This window comes from Halictus rubicundus, chromosome 18, assembly GCF_050948215.1.
Source record: "Halictus rubicundus isolate RS-2024b chromosome 18, iyHalRubi1_principal, whole genome shotgun sequence".
In the NCBI taxonomy this organism is placed as follows: Eukaryota; Metazoa; Arthropoda; class Insecta; order Hymenoptera; family Halictidae; genus Halictus; species Halictus rubicundus.
In genome coordinates, this window is record NC_135166.1 from 4,496,368 (window position 1) to 4,512,939 (window position 16,572).

General features: G+C 41.1%; 3 protein-coding genes across 6 annotated transcripts in view; 1 reads left to right on the forward strand and 2 right to left on the reverse strand.

Moving 5' to 3' along the window:
- LOC143362757 (odorant receptor Or2-like) overlaps nt 1-16,572 on the reverse strand; it is a 361,950-nt gene that overhangs the window by 336,664 nt on the left and 8,714 nt on the right. The gene's annotated exons all lie outside the window — the stretch shown is intronic.
- Nucleotides 1-16,572, forward strand: part of LOC143362762 (uncharacterized) — a 174,187-nt gene that overhangs the window by 27,696 nt on the left and 129,919 nt on the right. Inside the window, exons 2-6 of one of the 2 annotated variants that reach the window (XR_013083691.1) lie at nt 182-297; nt 4,492-4,607; nt 4,883-5,027; nt 5,878-6,060; nt 6,349-6,801. Coding sequence is in view for 1 of the 2 variants with exons in the window: in XM_076803192.1 (XP_076659307.1) it covers nt 182-297; nt 4,492-4,607; nt 4,883-5,027; nt 5,878-6,060; nt 6,349-6,702 (914 nt within the window). In the remaining variant the exon portion in view is untranslated. Of the gene's footprint in view, nt 1-181; nt 298-4,491; nt 4,608-4,882; nt 5,028-5,877; nt 6,061-6,348; nt 6,942-16,572 lie in introns of those variants that run through there. The other variant, XM_076803192.1, reaches the window with a different exon arrangement.
- On the reverse strand, nt 7,078-11,340 carry Mif2 (mitochondrial translation initiation factor 2). The gene is made up of 11 exons (XM_076803148.1): nt 11,092-11,340; nt 10,691-10,799; nt 10,307-10,614; nt 10,080-10,240; nt 9,787-10,013; nt 9,435-9,705; nt 8,890-9,143; nt 8,426-8,696; nt 8,002-8,166; nt 7,770-7,910; nt 7,078-7,266 (listed from the first exon to the last, which is right to left on the reverse strand). Exons 1-11 carry the CDS (start codon nt 11,127-11,129, stop codon nt 7,094-7,096), a joined length of 2,118 nt encoding a protein of 705 aa, XP_076659263.1. The 5' UTR covers nt 11,130-11,340; the 3' UTR covers nt 7,078-7,093.

The window sequence follows — 16,572 nt, forward strand, 5'->3', positions numbered from 1 at the left end:
AGGAGAGGGTAACTTTTTCCCCTCGATTCATGCTCCCTCCCCTCATCTGGCAACTATGCGACCCTGCTCACGAGACATGCCCCCCCCCCTTTCCCGCCCTCTCTTTTTCTTTCTCTCATTCTCCCCCTCTTGCTCTGCGTCTCTATCTCGGTCTCTCACTTATTTCGTTTTCCTCTTCCAGGCACTGAGAGATGTCCTCAGAAGGGTGTCGTGAAACAAGTGGCTACGAAGCTGGTAAGGGCGCTGTCCGAGAAAGGACTGGCCTTGCTCGTCAACCACGGCATTCCGGAATGCAAGGTACGCATTTCCTTCGATACCCGTTCCGTATAATCGCTGGATCGAACACGGAGAGAAGCCGAGAATCTCGCGCGTCCTTGGCGGATGCCGTGATTATATTCAGCGGGGAAAGTAATCGTTAAAAACTGAACGGAACGAGGCACGATAAGTACCCGCGAAGGTCGCTCTAAACGCGAAACTCGCGTCTTCAGGTACAAGCCGAAGACCAGCCGAAGCAAAAACCGACGATCTCAAGATTCTTCCACCTGCAAAGGTCGATTCATGCTATCCGCGCAAACACAATACGCGCGGCATCCTGTCGATTCATTTTTTAAACATTAGCGGGGCAATTGTTTTCCAATTTGTCTTCTAAAGCATAAGCGCTGTGTTGATTTTGGGTACACTTCTATTCCATCGGATTCGTCCCACAATTTCTCCATCTCTTTTTGCCAACATTTGCTCAAATTGTATATTTTTAATTTTGCACCGAAATATCATGGTATAACAGTTACATATGACAAAATCAAACGGTGGGAGTAACTGTGCTGAATATATTTGTTTCTCTATTTATCGAATGAACTTTTCCCGTTTTGGAGTCAAAATTGTTTAGAGTGGAAAGGGTTAAACTATATTTTGATTTTTCTATCCACGCACTCAGTATCCCTAACTCCCTTGTTCGAGGAAGCGCTGCATTTGTCCGAGGAAGAGCACCGTATTCGTTTGCGTGCACGTTACAACAACGGTCGAGCAGAGTGTCAACAACAAGTGTGTTTACACGATTTCACAAATGTCGCGGAACCAATCACTTTGGCTGCAAACATGTTACAGAGACGAAGACACACGTCGGGCAAAATTCGATTTCTCCCGAGGGGGGATGATCGGGGACGCACGATTTCGATAAATCAGCTGGCTCGCGCGGGTTAGAAGCGAAACGGTAAAAGGAGAGATAACGGGGACGATACACTTTCAGGAGCGGCTCGTTTAACAAGCACAAATAGGTGTTGGTATCGGAGTACCGCGTGTTCGATCGTATTACGTCCAGAACGACCTCGGCTCGGCAACAAAACTCGCATGCCCTCGGTTGCGTTACAAAATTACCGTCCTGTACGCGCTCGGAACCAGTATTAAAGGAGTCAAGGTGAGGAAGCACAAAGAAAGATAAAGAAGAAGAGTGTCAGCGTGCCGCGGAACAAAAGGGACTCTCGTAGACGCGATTGTTCGCGAGCCGCGAATCGTGATATCGCGCGCGACACCCATGACCAGTTTTCACGGGTTCACTGATAAAACATGTGAATCTCGCGATGACCTTGCCGACGCTCGAGCTCCTCCTCTTATCGAGGAAGAAAACGTTATCGTTCGCTGTAACGTCACATTTCCACGAGATTATTCGTCCGACGATTATGACAGGACGTACACGATTCACTTATTAAATATCTGTTATCGTGCATCTTTACGTGCCCGTCTGCGTGGACTTTTTTAGCAAGCGATTATGCGTTGCACCCGATGACCAATTTTCCGAGAAAAGCAAAACTGGGCCGTTCCTTTCGGAACTAACGAGTAAATACAGTGCGTTGCATAAATATACCGACCCACCATAGTCTCGATCATCTGAGGTAGGAAATTATGGTGAATATAGTGTAGGATTTCAGGGAAAAGAAGGAACCGTCAGCTGGAATCGAACCCGCGACGTCACTGGTCGTAGCTGATCAGCAAACGCGCACACCCACGGAACCCTCCGACTTTCCCTAACCTCCATACGTATTTGTGCTAAACTTCACCTTGAGGGACCACAAATTTTGAACTTTTCTTTTTTAGAATCCCGTAGATTATGACGAGAAAGGGCCGAAAGTCTAAACTTTAACTTTAGGAATTCTCTGGTTCGTCTCAAATCCATAGTGCGTCGATTCACCAGCACATTTTGATCGAGTATCACCCAACGCTGTCGTCAGTATGTTTATTTTTCCAATCATACGAAAAGCTGGCACTGACAATCGACGAACGTCGAGATAAACTTTCCCTAAAAATAAAATTGGACATCTGAATACAAAATGGAGATAATACATCAAAGGATCAGCTTTGCGATAGTATTTCTTGACGAGATTTACCTTCTAAAATCGGACATATGCAACAACGCCTACTGAATACATAAGAAGTCTGTGCAAACCGGTCTTGAATAATTCGAGAGATTACGCGAAGATTCCCTAGATTGTTTAAGGAAAAACTGTTGAACGCGTCGACGTCCCGGAAGCCCCTAGAACCAGCTAGACATCCGGGTAATTCCCCGCATAACCCCGAGAATTATCATCGGTGCGTTTGTAATTCTTTATCAAACATTGCGCAAGAGGTATGCCAACCGGCACACGACATTACGGCACAGATAATAGCTAAGAAAGCCCAGCATTCATTATTTCGCAAGCTGTGCGCCGTCTGTCTGTTACCTTCGTTCGGATCGAGGGGGGGGTGGGGGGTTACAACTAGTGATGGGAGTGATCCAATTGTTTCAAGTAATTTGCTAATCCAGTACATACATGGAAGACTCTAAACGCATTGACAAGTATTTGGTATCGACAGAGCTGGTGTTAATACTTGTCAAAATCAATACTGAATGATTCGTACCGGTATCATGGTCATAGTCGCCAGATCAAGACTTGTTCCCCCACTCTAATTTCCCCTTCTACCGCGCTACTCCCCCACGCTTCCGCCACGGCCCGGTCACGTGACGCGTTTCGTCCCTGTCGTGCATGCGTCACAATGTCACGTGACCAATCCGGTACTGGGCAGAGTGGGGGTAACCTTTTCCCCTCGATTCCTGCTCCCTCCCCTCATCTGGCGACACTGAACATGGTAGCAATGAACGTACCGATGCTATCGCAACAGAATCGTACATAAACTATGAGAATTATTAACATTTTATTCCGCTTGTAAATAATATGAAATAGTATTCACTTAGACACCTTGTAAAATTCGGTATAATATTTCATAGGCACTCCAGTAACATGAAAATGAAACAGAATTGTAGCGATTCCCCTCGTTCACAGAAGGCACAACAAATATGGCGCGTCCATCCCACGTTTAAGCCTATCCGTGCGCACCTTGAATCATACTTTGCTTATTGGGTATCGATAGCAATTGAAAGGGATCATGCCCATCGCTAGATGGAACGCTATCTTTTCCAAACGGCTGAGCGATCGTTTTGCGCTGACGTCACGGCGCGCGGCGCATTCTTTGTCAAACATGTATGTACAGCTGAATGCGTCAATTGGCTGAAACGAACCGTCGCTTTTAATTATCTCGACTCGACTCGAATCGAATTAAGAGTGCCGGCGGCTCGGAGAGCGGTGAAAACGTATTCGAACGCGGTCGAGCAATTTCTCCTAGGAAACTGTGGGCTGTTGTTGCGTAGGTTCTATCCATTCATGGCGATTCTACTTCGCAGGAAATCATCGTTTTTTTGTTTTTTTCTTTTTTGCGGCGCGAATGAGATTGCTTACTCGGGAATGATTCCAGTTTTTGCGCGGCGCGACTCGTCGATCCTGTCCTTCGATCGCGGACGCGTATAAAGTACGCTCGGGGATCGAGGATGAGATCAATTTCGATCCCTTATTCTACGGATCTTTTTGCCGTCGCAGCAACCTGCACCCTAGAGATCGTCCGATGATCGTGCGTTTATTTCGCGTTCGTCGAAGCCTGTAATAATAAGAAACGAGGCACGTCCGTTGAGGTTTCAGTTTCGTGAACGTTACAAGAAAACGCGTTTCGAGTCGTCTCGAAAGCCGGACTCGCCGCGAGAAATGTCGAAATTGCAAATCGTTTCTCTTTCGGAAAAAAATGTTGTTACACGCGGCGCGTCGCTGATACATCGACTTCGAGCCGGTCAGGCACGAAACGTGGAAACGTGTTGCGCAAGCTTATTTTTTGAAAGTGGAGAAGATTCTTGATTCGTTCGAAAGATTTAACAATCTTTTCGGCCATTCAGCTGAAATTTTCAGTGACCTAAAACTGATCAGTGGTTCTAAAACTGGGCGCCCCGAACACGCCACTAGGTTTTGCCTGCTGTGACCCTGGATATGTCCTTGAGTGATTACAGTCTCCTTTTGATATATGTCCCAAAAATCTGGCCGATAAAAGTCCCAGAACTATATAACAGTCCTCTCGCCAGTATTTAGCGTCATTGTTTGGAGAACTATAGTTCAACATAAATTTTTCTGTTCACAGATGAAGGCCGCTTACAGAGCCCTCGACGCGTTCTGCGAACTACCGGAGGACACGCGAGCGAATTACGAGCGAAATTCGCCCAGCAATCATGGTTACATCAAGCCTGGACCATCCACGTAATTATTTACTACATATTTTACGGGTGGAGTCATTGCAATTACCCAAACATTCGTTAAACAAGAAAAAGAAGAACGTTAAGAAATATTTTTATCTAGTATTATCTGAAGCCCTAAATGGCTCTCCAGCCTTCTAAAGCGTTAAACTTTCTTTTGCCCGTCCAATGCACGGTGGACATTGTCGATTACGTTCAACATTCGCGATTCAATTGAAATTTTTAATTAGATGCTCTTCAGATGCGACCGGTTGACGATACCAGTTTTCCTTTTTGCAGATACACCGACGAGAAAGAAGCCCGACATGCTTTCAACGTGACCGGAAGCGGAGGACCTCTACCGGATGGAGAAGTGTCCAACTTCAAAGTGGCAGTCGACGATCTCACGCGAGATTTCAAGCAACTGTCCGCCATGCTTTTAACTGTAATCACTTTGCCTTTTAATAGTTCTCTATGAAACAGGAAATTTATCGTTCACGGAATCACCTTATAAACGCGCGTGAAAGCAAGATTACAGTCCATAGTCGACACAAAAGCCGGTTCTCTGTAATTATACTATGTTTTTCGAAGTACCTCCATCTGTCTGGCTGTTTGGAAGGGGTATAAATATGTCTAACCATTATCCGGCTTTCGTGTCAAGCTGTATAACCTCTTTGGAAAAATTCGAGAGTCGGAAACTTGTTTAAATCAGTATTTTAAACGCATACAGTGTTCATTATACATGCGACAGTATTGTATGCATACAACTGCTAATTGAAAATGCACAAATCCGACAGTTTTTATGCTGTGTCTTGGCTCCACGCTTTCATTATTAGGTGATTGTAAAAGTTCGTGCCCGATTTGAATGTAAAACACAATTTTATTAATCCACCATTTTCTACAATTGTCTCTGAACATTTTACAAGCTGGTACATTCTATTTTCACAAAGACTGTCTTTGAAAATCGGGCACGAACTTTAGAGTATTTTGCAGTAAAACTCTTTAGAGCAATGAGTCCAGAGAGTCAGTCAGATTTGGCAATCATTTGCTACCACTTTATAGAGGTACAAGGCACATTCTTATTTTCATAGTTTAACTTTTAAGTATTCTTTTCGCTTCCGAAGCTCTAGAAGCGTTACTTTAATAAGGCAGACCGGTTTAACTGTAAGTAACCCTGTAAACCAATCTGACTGGCAAATGAACTAACGCGATTGGTTCCTTCGGTTGCTTTACAGCCGTCATTAGGTACTATAAAGTAAAAATAGGGGCCAATGTATGTGATGTATGCCTTATAGGCTCTGGCCGTGGGCCTAGAGCAATCACCTGACTTCCTGAGCTCGAAGCATTCGCGAATGCTGGAGTCCGGCAACGAATCCATGCTTCGTCTACTTTACTATCCACCACTTGGTGCACCAGCGCCAGGACTGGCTCGTTGCGGCGCCCATTGCGACTACGGAACTCTCACCTTAATAGCTCAGGTACTAACGTTTTGCTAAAACCGTCACGCAAATATAGAAATAGAGAAAATTAAACTAGAAGTTGGTAATCCAATTTTTATCAAAGTCCGCATCCTGTTACTAAACTTAGTTAAAACATCCGGCGACACACACTGTACTATGTACACTGTGAGTGACTGTATATAGTCAATTTGCGTGTTTTAAGAAAGTCGAGTACAGTAAAAAGAACATATTTATGAATTAGATTTAATTTTACATGATGCGTCCGAGCTAAGAGGATATCTACAAATGTTTCGACTTCGTTTCCAGGACTGCGAGGGTGGTCTGGAAATACAAACTCCGCACGGGGAACGGTGGGCACGCGTTGGACATCTTCCGGGCGCCATTTTGGTGAACACTGGCGACATCCTGGCAAACTGGACCAACAATCAACTTCCAGCGCTGAGACATCGCGTCGTTGTGCCCGAACATTGTGGGCGAGGTCGTCATTCCATTGCTTTCTTCGTGCACCCGGACGACAATACACCCATCGAGCCTTTAGACACCAAAATCACGATACCTAATCAAGAACCAGCGCCGTGTCGTTTGCAGAAGAAAAAACGCGGCGTACTGACAGCGTATCACCATCTGCAACGTCGACTTCGAGAAACTTATGCCTCTTAACGTTACCGAGGAACATATAATGTTTTTCCCCGCCTCGAGCCTAAATGATCTTAGTAACATTATCATTGACCGTTAAAAACGAGCGACGTGACACACATAGTGATGATAGAGAGAGAACAGCATATGATTGACCGTATTTTGATCATGAAATCATAATCCACGCCCCGTTCCAAACGAGACAGAATTCCGTTGATAACTTGTAAGAAGCTGCGAGATATGTTGCATCACAATGGCAATAATAAAGAAATTTGTACTTACAGTTTGTAACAAAGGCATTTTATACGAGTGATTTAGATTTCCCAGTATAAAGAAAAAGGGATAGACGTATTTTCTTTTATTTTATATTTAAAAGATACTGTTTTTGTAATCATTTGCATACCAGAATATCGGCTTAGAAACCGGGATCCCAGTTGAGCGTTTGATGCATTTTTCGTAGCTTGAAACAGACTAGAGTATCCCCGGGTTGGAATATCAAGGTCGGATCGTCCAATCGAATACCACATTCGACGTTCTCTTCTATTTTCAACACCTCGTCTTTCAAGTGTCTCATTGACACCACTCTTCCTGCGAGAAAAGTATTCACATATTATAATTTGATTCTTGACTGACACGCGTACTATACAAGTATTATTTTAATGTTCACTAAGTAATCGAGAGAAGCGAAAAATAAAGATGAAACGACAATTAATGTTGCCTTTTTCTATCTTCATTTCAAAACAAGAAAGACTGTCTTATTTACAAAGAGTCGCGGAAGCAAGAGCTTCAAGCGCATATCCTTTAAAAGTGTTCGTACCTAGGTTATTTGAAAATTAATTGCGATGTTTCTTTGTCCTGTACTCGTGTAAACTATACTATAAACCTCCGATACAAAAGCTTTTATACTTGACCATGTGAAACAAAGTATTTGAATGCACGGTTTCGCTGTATTGCTTTCGTTGAATACGATTCGGTCGAAAGATTCAGGCCGATTTTGAAAAGTTCATTCGATCTTACATCTTCGATTTCAATACGATTGTACCACAATTTACAAATTTTTAATAACTATTGTATTACTATAATTTACTTACCTGTATAGATAATTTCGTTTTTCCTAATTACATGGTACATTTCAGATTTTTCGAGAACGCCTTTTGTACAACGACAACCAGCAACCTTTACTTTTTTCTTTTTCTCATTAATTTGAAATTCTTGCAACACACTGGCTTCGCCTACGTTCAGTGCAAAAAAGAAAGTCATTAATAATATTTTACATATGAACAGGAATTTTATTATTTTTGTACGCAGATATATTAAAGATACCTAACACTTCTTCGACATCAACTTGAGGTAATATATTATTAATTTCTTGTTTAATATCATCCACAAGTTTATATATCACATTGTAGTTTCGAATTTGTACCTCTTTCTTAGCTGCTTCGTCTTCTATCCCACGAGATACGTTCACATTGAAACGATAAATAATGGCTGAAAATATATAAATTGTACAAAACAATGCATTACATTGTACAGTGTAAAGATATTTCAAATTAAGTAGTATATCTCATCAAAAATCAATAATATGTATGGCTCTACTATCTTTTCTTTTTATAGGGAATCTGAAATTTTCAAATCCGAATTTCTTTCTACGCTGTTTTTGTATTCGTGCATAATACTGATTTAGTTATACCAACATCGGAAATAATACTGTATTTTTCTGAAGTAGTATACATATTATCATAATTACCGTTAAAAGTCTCCGCTAATTCTACATCGGACTCGGTAACAGCCCCCACACCATAATGAACAACATTTAATTTACATAAATTGTCCTCTGTATACGTATCAAAAATATTTAAAATTGCTTCAACACTGCCAGCCACGTCACCTTTTATAATACAATTAACTTCTAAACCTTTTTTTTCCTCTTTTTTCACGGGCTTGGATGTTTTCAATGTTTTATACTTAGGATGAAACCTTCCAAGTGCCCACTTCATATGCAGTTGACGTTTATATTCCTGTCATTGTAAACCATGTATAAGTGACTTTTGAAAATATTGTGTCTCCGAAAGCTCCGTCAGATTTTAAAAATGGAAATTTTTGAAATCAAAAACAATCATTCACTAGCTGTTTTCAGATAGACAGATGATGACTGATGTAATAATTACATGTTGACAGATGAATAGACCATGTATAATTTGAGTGTATTACCAAAAGATGTTCCTCGTGTTTTTTATTAGCAGCATCCTGATGCTGCTTAGCCAGAGATTCATTATGAACAGATTCTCTATAATTTAAAGCCGAGTGCAAAGCTTGCTCATTTTGCGCTTCTAATATCTCAGCTCCAACCGGAGGTAATTCTCTCCAGCCAATAATTTGTACAGCTTCCGATGGTTTGGCTTCCAAAACCGTACGACCGGTCTCATTAAACATGTTTCTCACTTTGGCCCATGCTAATCCTGATACTGTCAAAGCAAATTAATTCATTAAAACTAAGATAACAAATGATGAAAATATATCTTATGAAAACGATAACACAGTCATCTTTTACTAGGGGTATGCGAGAACCCGAAAATGTCGGGTCGGGATGGGTCGAGAATTTTATTCGGGATCAGAACGGGTTCTCGATAATTTAGGGATTTCCGAGAATTTTCAAGATTCCCAAGTATTTTTGGGAACCCGACCCGGATGGATACCTTCCCAACCGTCGGTTACCCGACATTTTCGTGTTCTCACACATCTCTATTTTTTTTTACCTAACAAGCAACCTTTCCTCAAAGTTCCACGTTTAATTAAAGCTGTTACCAATTTTCCACGACCCGTGTGATTAGCACATTCAATAGCAACGGCCTCCACTAACCCAACAGGGTCTCCTTTCAAATTCATTAATTCAGCCTGCAAGACTATAGCTTCTGTCAAAGTTTGTAAATTACTGCCCTTTAAAGCTGATATGTTGATGCATTGCACTTCTCCACCAAGATCTTCGACTACAACGCCATGCTCTGCGAGCATCTGTTGCGTTCTTTTCTAAAACAAAAATTACATATATAAAGTTCGTGGAACTCAATTTTCACTGTTTACCATGCAGGTCCATCAAATATATATTACAATGTCTGCAGTAGGTTTGTCAATTTTGTTGATGGCTACAATAATTGGAACTTTCGCATCTCTTGCCATTTCTATACTTTGCAGAGTTTGTTCCTTCACCCCATCATCAGCTGCTACTACCAATACTACAATATCTGTTGCGTGTGCACCTCTGTATCGCATAGCAGTAAAGGCAGCATGACCAGGTGTATCTAAAAATGTTACTCGTTCTCCAGTCTTCAGTGTTACTAAAAAGATAGATTTTACCGTTAATATTTATAACTTTCTATCCCCAGTATTTATATTATGCGTACCATCAAAAGCTCCTATATGTTGCGTAATTCCACCAAATTCTGCATCAACAACTGATGTATTACGTAAGGAATCCAGTAAAGTAGTTTTACCATGGTCAACGTGTCCCATGATTGTTACCACTGGGTGTCGTCGTACTAATACAGATTCATCAGCTGGAGGACTGTACAACACTTAGTAATATGATAGGAAAAATTTTAGTAACATAAAAGTATTGATGTTACACTACCTTCTAACAATGTCCTTATATTTTTGGTCTTCAATATGTATGCCTGGTCTTACAATAGTTTTAGCTGTACAACCTAGTTTTTTCACAACGTCAGCTACTAGAGTAGAGTTTACTAACATAGTGTTTGGATTACTATATCTTGATATACCAATAATATTAAGAACATTTATTACATCTGCAACACTTCTATTGGCAGAAATGGCTAATTCTCTTATCGTTATATGTTTCCATACTTCTACCACAGGAAGCTTTTTCCGTAATGGTCGTTTAAGTGCATACTCTTGTAAATCTTTTTCTTTCAACATTTTCTAAAAATTAAATGTATCATATTCTTTGTCATAGAAGCAAACAAATAACAAGAATATGAATGACTTAAAACTATACCGTTCCTTCCTTAGTCACCCTTTGTTTATAATACACTGGTGTACTGTGGTAACATTGATGCTGGATATATGATTCGTGCCATAACTCTATCATCAATTGTCTCGATGAACTACAAAGATTACATAAAAATTAAAGCTGTTCATTACGAATGAAGCTCCGTTCATAGATTGTTTGAAAAAAGTACTCATTTAGGGAAACAACATGATTTAGAAATGTTTATCAAACTTTTAAGTTAATATTTTAAATAAAACTTTAACATTCACTTCTGAAACTAGGTTATTTACATTAAAAATTACAGTGATTATACTTCTTATTGATTCACACAGATGCATGGCTATGTAAATATTCTGGGCATTCAAAATATATAAGTTCTTGTAATTCATATTAAAGATTAAACTCACATAAATCGAGCATATGATCTACCCATGGAAGTTGCCATGTTTACTCATTTGCTGATTTGTGGGTAGTTGCAGTGCTGACACCTGGCTTTTCTCTGCCTTGGACTTTTGCACAGATACAGGTCTGATCAGCTCTGATACAGACTGATACAGACAGAGCGGAAATGAGAGTGCTCCTCACTTTTCTATAGAACCTGCATCATCTTTTTAGCCCGGAACAGAGCCTGCATCAACTGTTTAGCCTGGACCAGAACCTGCATCATCTTTTTAGCCTGTATTAGAACCTGTATCATCTTTTAGGCTGGATCAGAGCCTACACAGAAGAGCCTCTCTTTCAACATAGAAGCAGTATTCACTCTGGCATTATTTGGAATTCGCTGCTAATGATGCAGGTTCAGGTCCAAGCTAAAAATTAGACTAGGGAGCCGCACTATACTATCCCGGACGTGAGCACTCTCATTTCCTCTCTGCTTATACCTCGTCTATGGTGCAATGAATTTGTCTGCCTACAGTTCTGAATTACCGACTCTGCAGAAAATGCTCTGGTACGATAGCGGACTCTACCGAAAAAAATGGACTCCCGCCGTCGGTTGTGGAACTAATAATGTGGAACCATCACTGATCTCAAATGCCAACATCGCTAAACGTGCCGCGCTCGCATTCGAAAAAGAAATTGTGTCGAAAAATTGTTTCATTGCCACAGCCATTAGCTCGACGTGATCGTCGATTTTTAATATTTTATAGAGCAATTGGTAAAATCTTTGCGCAACAAAATATTTTAAATCGAGAATCACACCGATTGTCCAGGTCTCACCACGTGGAGGTTGCTGTGAGAGAGACCCGCCCACCCACTTAGTATTTCTATTCGTCCCACCCGACGGAAAGTTAACAAAATTACAAAATATAAAAAAAAATCATAATTTTGTAGATACTCTCCCTAATACACATTTGACAGTGCTCTACTTTCGACCACTGTGCAAACGAATGCCAAGAAGAGCTAATTGCAAAGCCTACCCGTCCGAATTACTACCTGCCTATTATAAAATCTAATTTTTTCCCCCTGCCTGCATCTTTTCTGATTTTGTCTTTTTTCTGTGTAACCCCCATACATTTCCTACCTAACAAGTGTTTTATATTTTAATTATGTGTGTACCTAAGTGTGTAGTGGGTAGCTAACCCTTTGCTGAAATGAAAATTCAATGAATTAAATAGAACATGCACGAACACATACGACACAACATGCAACCATGCACAGATAATAATTACATAAAACAGTATAACTCTGTGACAATCACGAACGATTAAAGGTATTTGAATTATCAAATTACTCTTAAAGTTAAATTTTTTACCTTCGTGGTAACCTTGGTTTTACCTTTGTTTCATTTTTTAATAATCAACGCATAACCAACATTATGCTCATCCTGAGAACAATAAGTAGTGGGTAATAATTATACCTGTTCTCATGTGGCTTACCACTACCTCCTATCAGAAAAACAAAATATCTGAAACAAACTTAATTTTAAATTAGCACATAAAAAAAAAGAAAATAAATAAAAAATTACACATTTGAAAAATAGCATATTTTAAAAATAACACATTTTAAAAATAACATTTCAAAAATCACACATTTGTATATTCAACGTTCCAAAAAAACAAACGCGAACAGTGCATTTTCATTCGTGACGTTAATTTAATAAATATTATAATACGTAAAACTCCCGTGCACTTTAATTTTTGTACGCAACACTATATTAATTCTCAATTATCACATTAAAAAAAAATGTTAAAAAATGACATTTGAAAAATCACACAATTGAAAAATAGCACATTTAAAAAATAGTACATTGCAAAAATAACACATTTGAAAAATAACATAATAAATGAATCATCATTTATAGTTATTTTATTTGTCTTACCCTGTCAAGGGATGAAATATCTGAAACAGACTGAATTTTGTGTTAACACATGAAAAAAAAATTAAAAAAAAAACATACATACACAAAACAGTTGTCCACTCGTTATATTTCAAACAAACGCGCGAGTGGACTATTTTTGCGCAACGCTACTCTAACAAAAATGTACAATTGAATACCTCCAAACAACGCGAGCAGTGCATTATCTACCGCGACACTATTTTATTTTTTTCAGAACAACAAATTCCCGTGCACTCTCATTTCTTTTTCCGCAACACTATATGGAATCGCGATAGCAGCCATTTGAATTAATGGGGAGGGAGCCAAGCCGAATCATTCTTTCGCAACGCTAGTGTCTACAAACAATAAATAATAAATATGTCGAAACAAACGCGAGCAGTGCATTATTTGTCGGGACACTAATTTATTAAATTCGATAGAGAAAACTCCCGTGCACTTTAATTTCTTCATACGCAACTCTAAAGGGGAAGCAATGGCTGCGGGTGTTTAGGGGCAGTCACACCGGCTGCGGGTATTCAGGGGCAGCCATACCGGCTGCGGGTGTTCAGGGGCAGCCACACCGGCTGCGGGTGTTCAGGGGCAGCCACACCGGCTGCAGGTGTTCAGGGGCAGCCACACCGGCTGCGGGTGTTCAGGGGCAGTCATAGGGTGCAGTGCGGCATTTCAATTATCGCAACTCTAAAAGGCGGGATTTTCTACGGTTTGCATATTGAAAAACTTTCATATTAAATCGATTCGAATCTCTAATTCTTACTATATCACGCGAGCAAGGGACTATAATACTTTGCTGTCCCGACTATTATTACAGATTCGGACATTGCAAAATCAGTTTTGCACGGCGCAATGAACACTAAGTTCCATCTCGACAAAACTACTGCACGGTCTACGTAAAGATACCTCATCTTTTACCTTACGGGCCGACGAGGCGTTCGATACGCTGTACATACACATCGTGTATGTCTACTAACGCGATCGAACCACTACGTTGAAAAAATACATGCTTTGTGAAACGCAGTGGTAGATTCCCTGCATTTAGCGCTCACACACCATCAAATGGCCAAGGCACACGTCGCTACGTTCAGGTGAAGCTACAGTGATTTCCGTCATCGTAAGTCACGCCAACACCATGGCTCCCACCGCATTAGATGCTAATACAATGGTCACCATGACATTGTCGTGCGTACCACCACAGGGTGACGTAACTTAATACGTCTTCTTTTTGCGTATGGTATTTTCGTACGACAACGGATACACTTGTTCCATTGGTGGAACGGCAAACGAGTCGTGTGTTAGGGCACACCGCGCGGAATTTAACGTAGCAACGTGCACCGTGATTTTGAGCTAACTGCGACCTGAGAACGTACCAATACGTTTCTTCTCGACGCGTAGTGGTCCGGTGGACGCATGCTCCACGTTTTGACGGTAGCAAAAATTCTAAACTTGAAATATAAAACTCGAGCAGTATAACTCGAAAATCTAAACAACAAAATCTCCGGAATTCAATGTTCGCGTGCTTTGTGCGCTACCGACTCTGCAATGTTAATCGTCTACTTTTATATACGCGGTCGCGAGTCTAATCATTAAACCTTATGTTTTGCGTTATCCAATATGCACGTTAATCCCGCCTTAAGACAACGCGTTGGTATTTTTCGCAACGCTAAGACAATCGCGACAACAAATTCTCGCAACGCTAATTTCTCAAACAGAAATAGTGTTTTTATCGATTGATTCGCGGCATGCAGGAAGAACGACAAAGTCTACTAGTGGAGAGACCCGGTTCCTCCACTATCTCACTTCGTCATTATCAAAAACGGTGGCTAAGCAAATTCTGTTTTATTTCTTCGCTACGCTAATTCAACCCGTTGTGATTCTCTCGCAACTCTAATCGAAACCGCGAATGCCTGCGCCACACCAGGCAGAGCCGTTTCGACTGCGTAGACCACTTTTCCAGTGGTTCGTTGCAGCTCGAGCATGGGCGCCTGAAATGTCGAAAAAGACTCGAACACAAACGCGTTCTCTTTTTACTGCGCAAACGCTAATTCAACGAACAGAGGATCCAAGAAGAGACTACTACAAAAATTCTTATATAATCTTCATATCTTAAAAATTGTTTCAAGCAGCAATCAAAAAGAAAATGAAATGGAAATCGCGATTCAATTCGCAACGCTAAACTATAAACAATCTGGATCGCGATTATCTCCGCAACACTAACTTTGATGAAAACCTCTGTTCAAAATCGATTAATGCAACACGTGTTTGTTTCTCGCAACGCTACTGCAAATCGCGGATGTGTCCATCTCGGCTGATCGTTGGGGCGGCGAGGCCTGCCCATGCATACAACTAACTACTTCTACAACTACTTCTAGTATTTCTACAGACGAGTACAGTGACGAGGTGGTAACGAAGAAACGACATGCAGTTGCTGCCCTCTTGAGTGACTGTTTGTCGGGCCTCTTCTTTTTCTTCGCGGTCCGCCGAACAACTGAAACCCTAAACGTGCTCGCAGGGAAAACGATCGACGACTTCCGAGACGAGTGACGAGTCTCGGGAGAAGCCGATCGTTCCTCTGGTGCGATCGAGCAGGTGCGCAACGTTTCGAGGCCCTAATCCGCGCGCGTTCCCGTCCGCGTCCGCGAAAAGCTAAAGCGAGCTAGAAGAATCGAGTTCGAAACACATCCATCGAACGTCATGCCTCGTTCGATTTCGATTCGAGGACGAAACTTCGAGAGCTCTTCCAGGAACCGACTACCGGGCGAATCGCGGCCTACCCGAAAGAGAAAACGGTAGCCAGCCCCGGCCCCTGCCTACTTAAAATTAACGTTCACACCAACAAGGTAAGCTACCTACCTGCCTAGTCCTATATTTAAAAAATGGCAAAAAAACACAGGCACACCAACACATTCGCTACACGATTCCCATTCAGACGCCAGGGTGCAATAGCCTAATACCTAGAGAGGACGTCCCGGGACGCCTCCGACACCCTAACGTCGAAATCTCACACAAACACACTAAGGTACGTACCAGTTTTCCTGAAATCGACTGACAATGGCAGTGACCTTTGCGAGATAAATCGATCAATTGAAATAATCTATTTTGGACTCTGGGTTAAACTACGTGTGCAATTCTGAATATTAGAGATGTAGTTTTTGAGAACATTACGCGCCAACACATTCCACGAAGATCTACGTAGCATGTCACAAGATCTACAGGAATATGCGTTTTATTGAATCTAGTTTGAAGAACCGACGCAATTCCACTGCCTAATCACACACACACACAAGTGGAAAATACGTCGTGCACGATACACTAACCATTGTCAATCGCCACATATATGTTATTAAAACAATATTCCATGTGCCCGTTGCTCTCACCCTCCCGAGTAGCGCCTGGGCACGCGAGAGGATTCGAGCAACGAACAGGGAACCTTAATATCCTGAAAATCCTAACTAAAAGAATTTGTTAGATTCTGTACGAGCTAATTTTTATGCATTCTTGCAAAAAGACTCTATTTAAAATTCAAAATATAATCTCAAATTATGAATAAAATATT

What these genes read in the sequence shown, in the direction of transcription:
- Mif2 (XM_076803148.1), bottom strand. Translation starts at nt 11,129, where the DNA reads ATGGCAACTTCCATGGGTAGATCATATGCTCGATTTAT. An exon ending in ACATATAGGAGCTTTTGATG is followed by an intron (nt 10,014 to 10,079) that starts GTACGCATAATA and finishes CTATCTTTTTAG; the next exon opens with TAACACTGAAGACTGGAGAA. An exon ending in ATTAGCGGAGACTTTTAACG is followed by an intron (nt 8,167 to 8,425) that starts GTAATTATGATA and finishes ATATATTTTCAG; the next exon opens with CCATTATTTATCGTTTCAAT.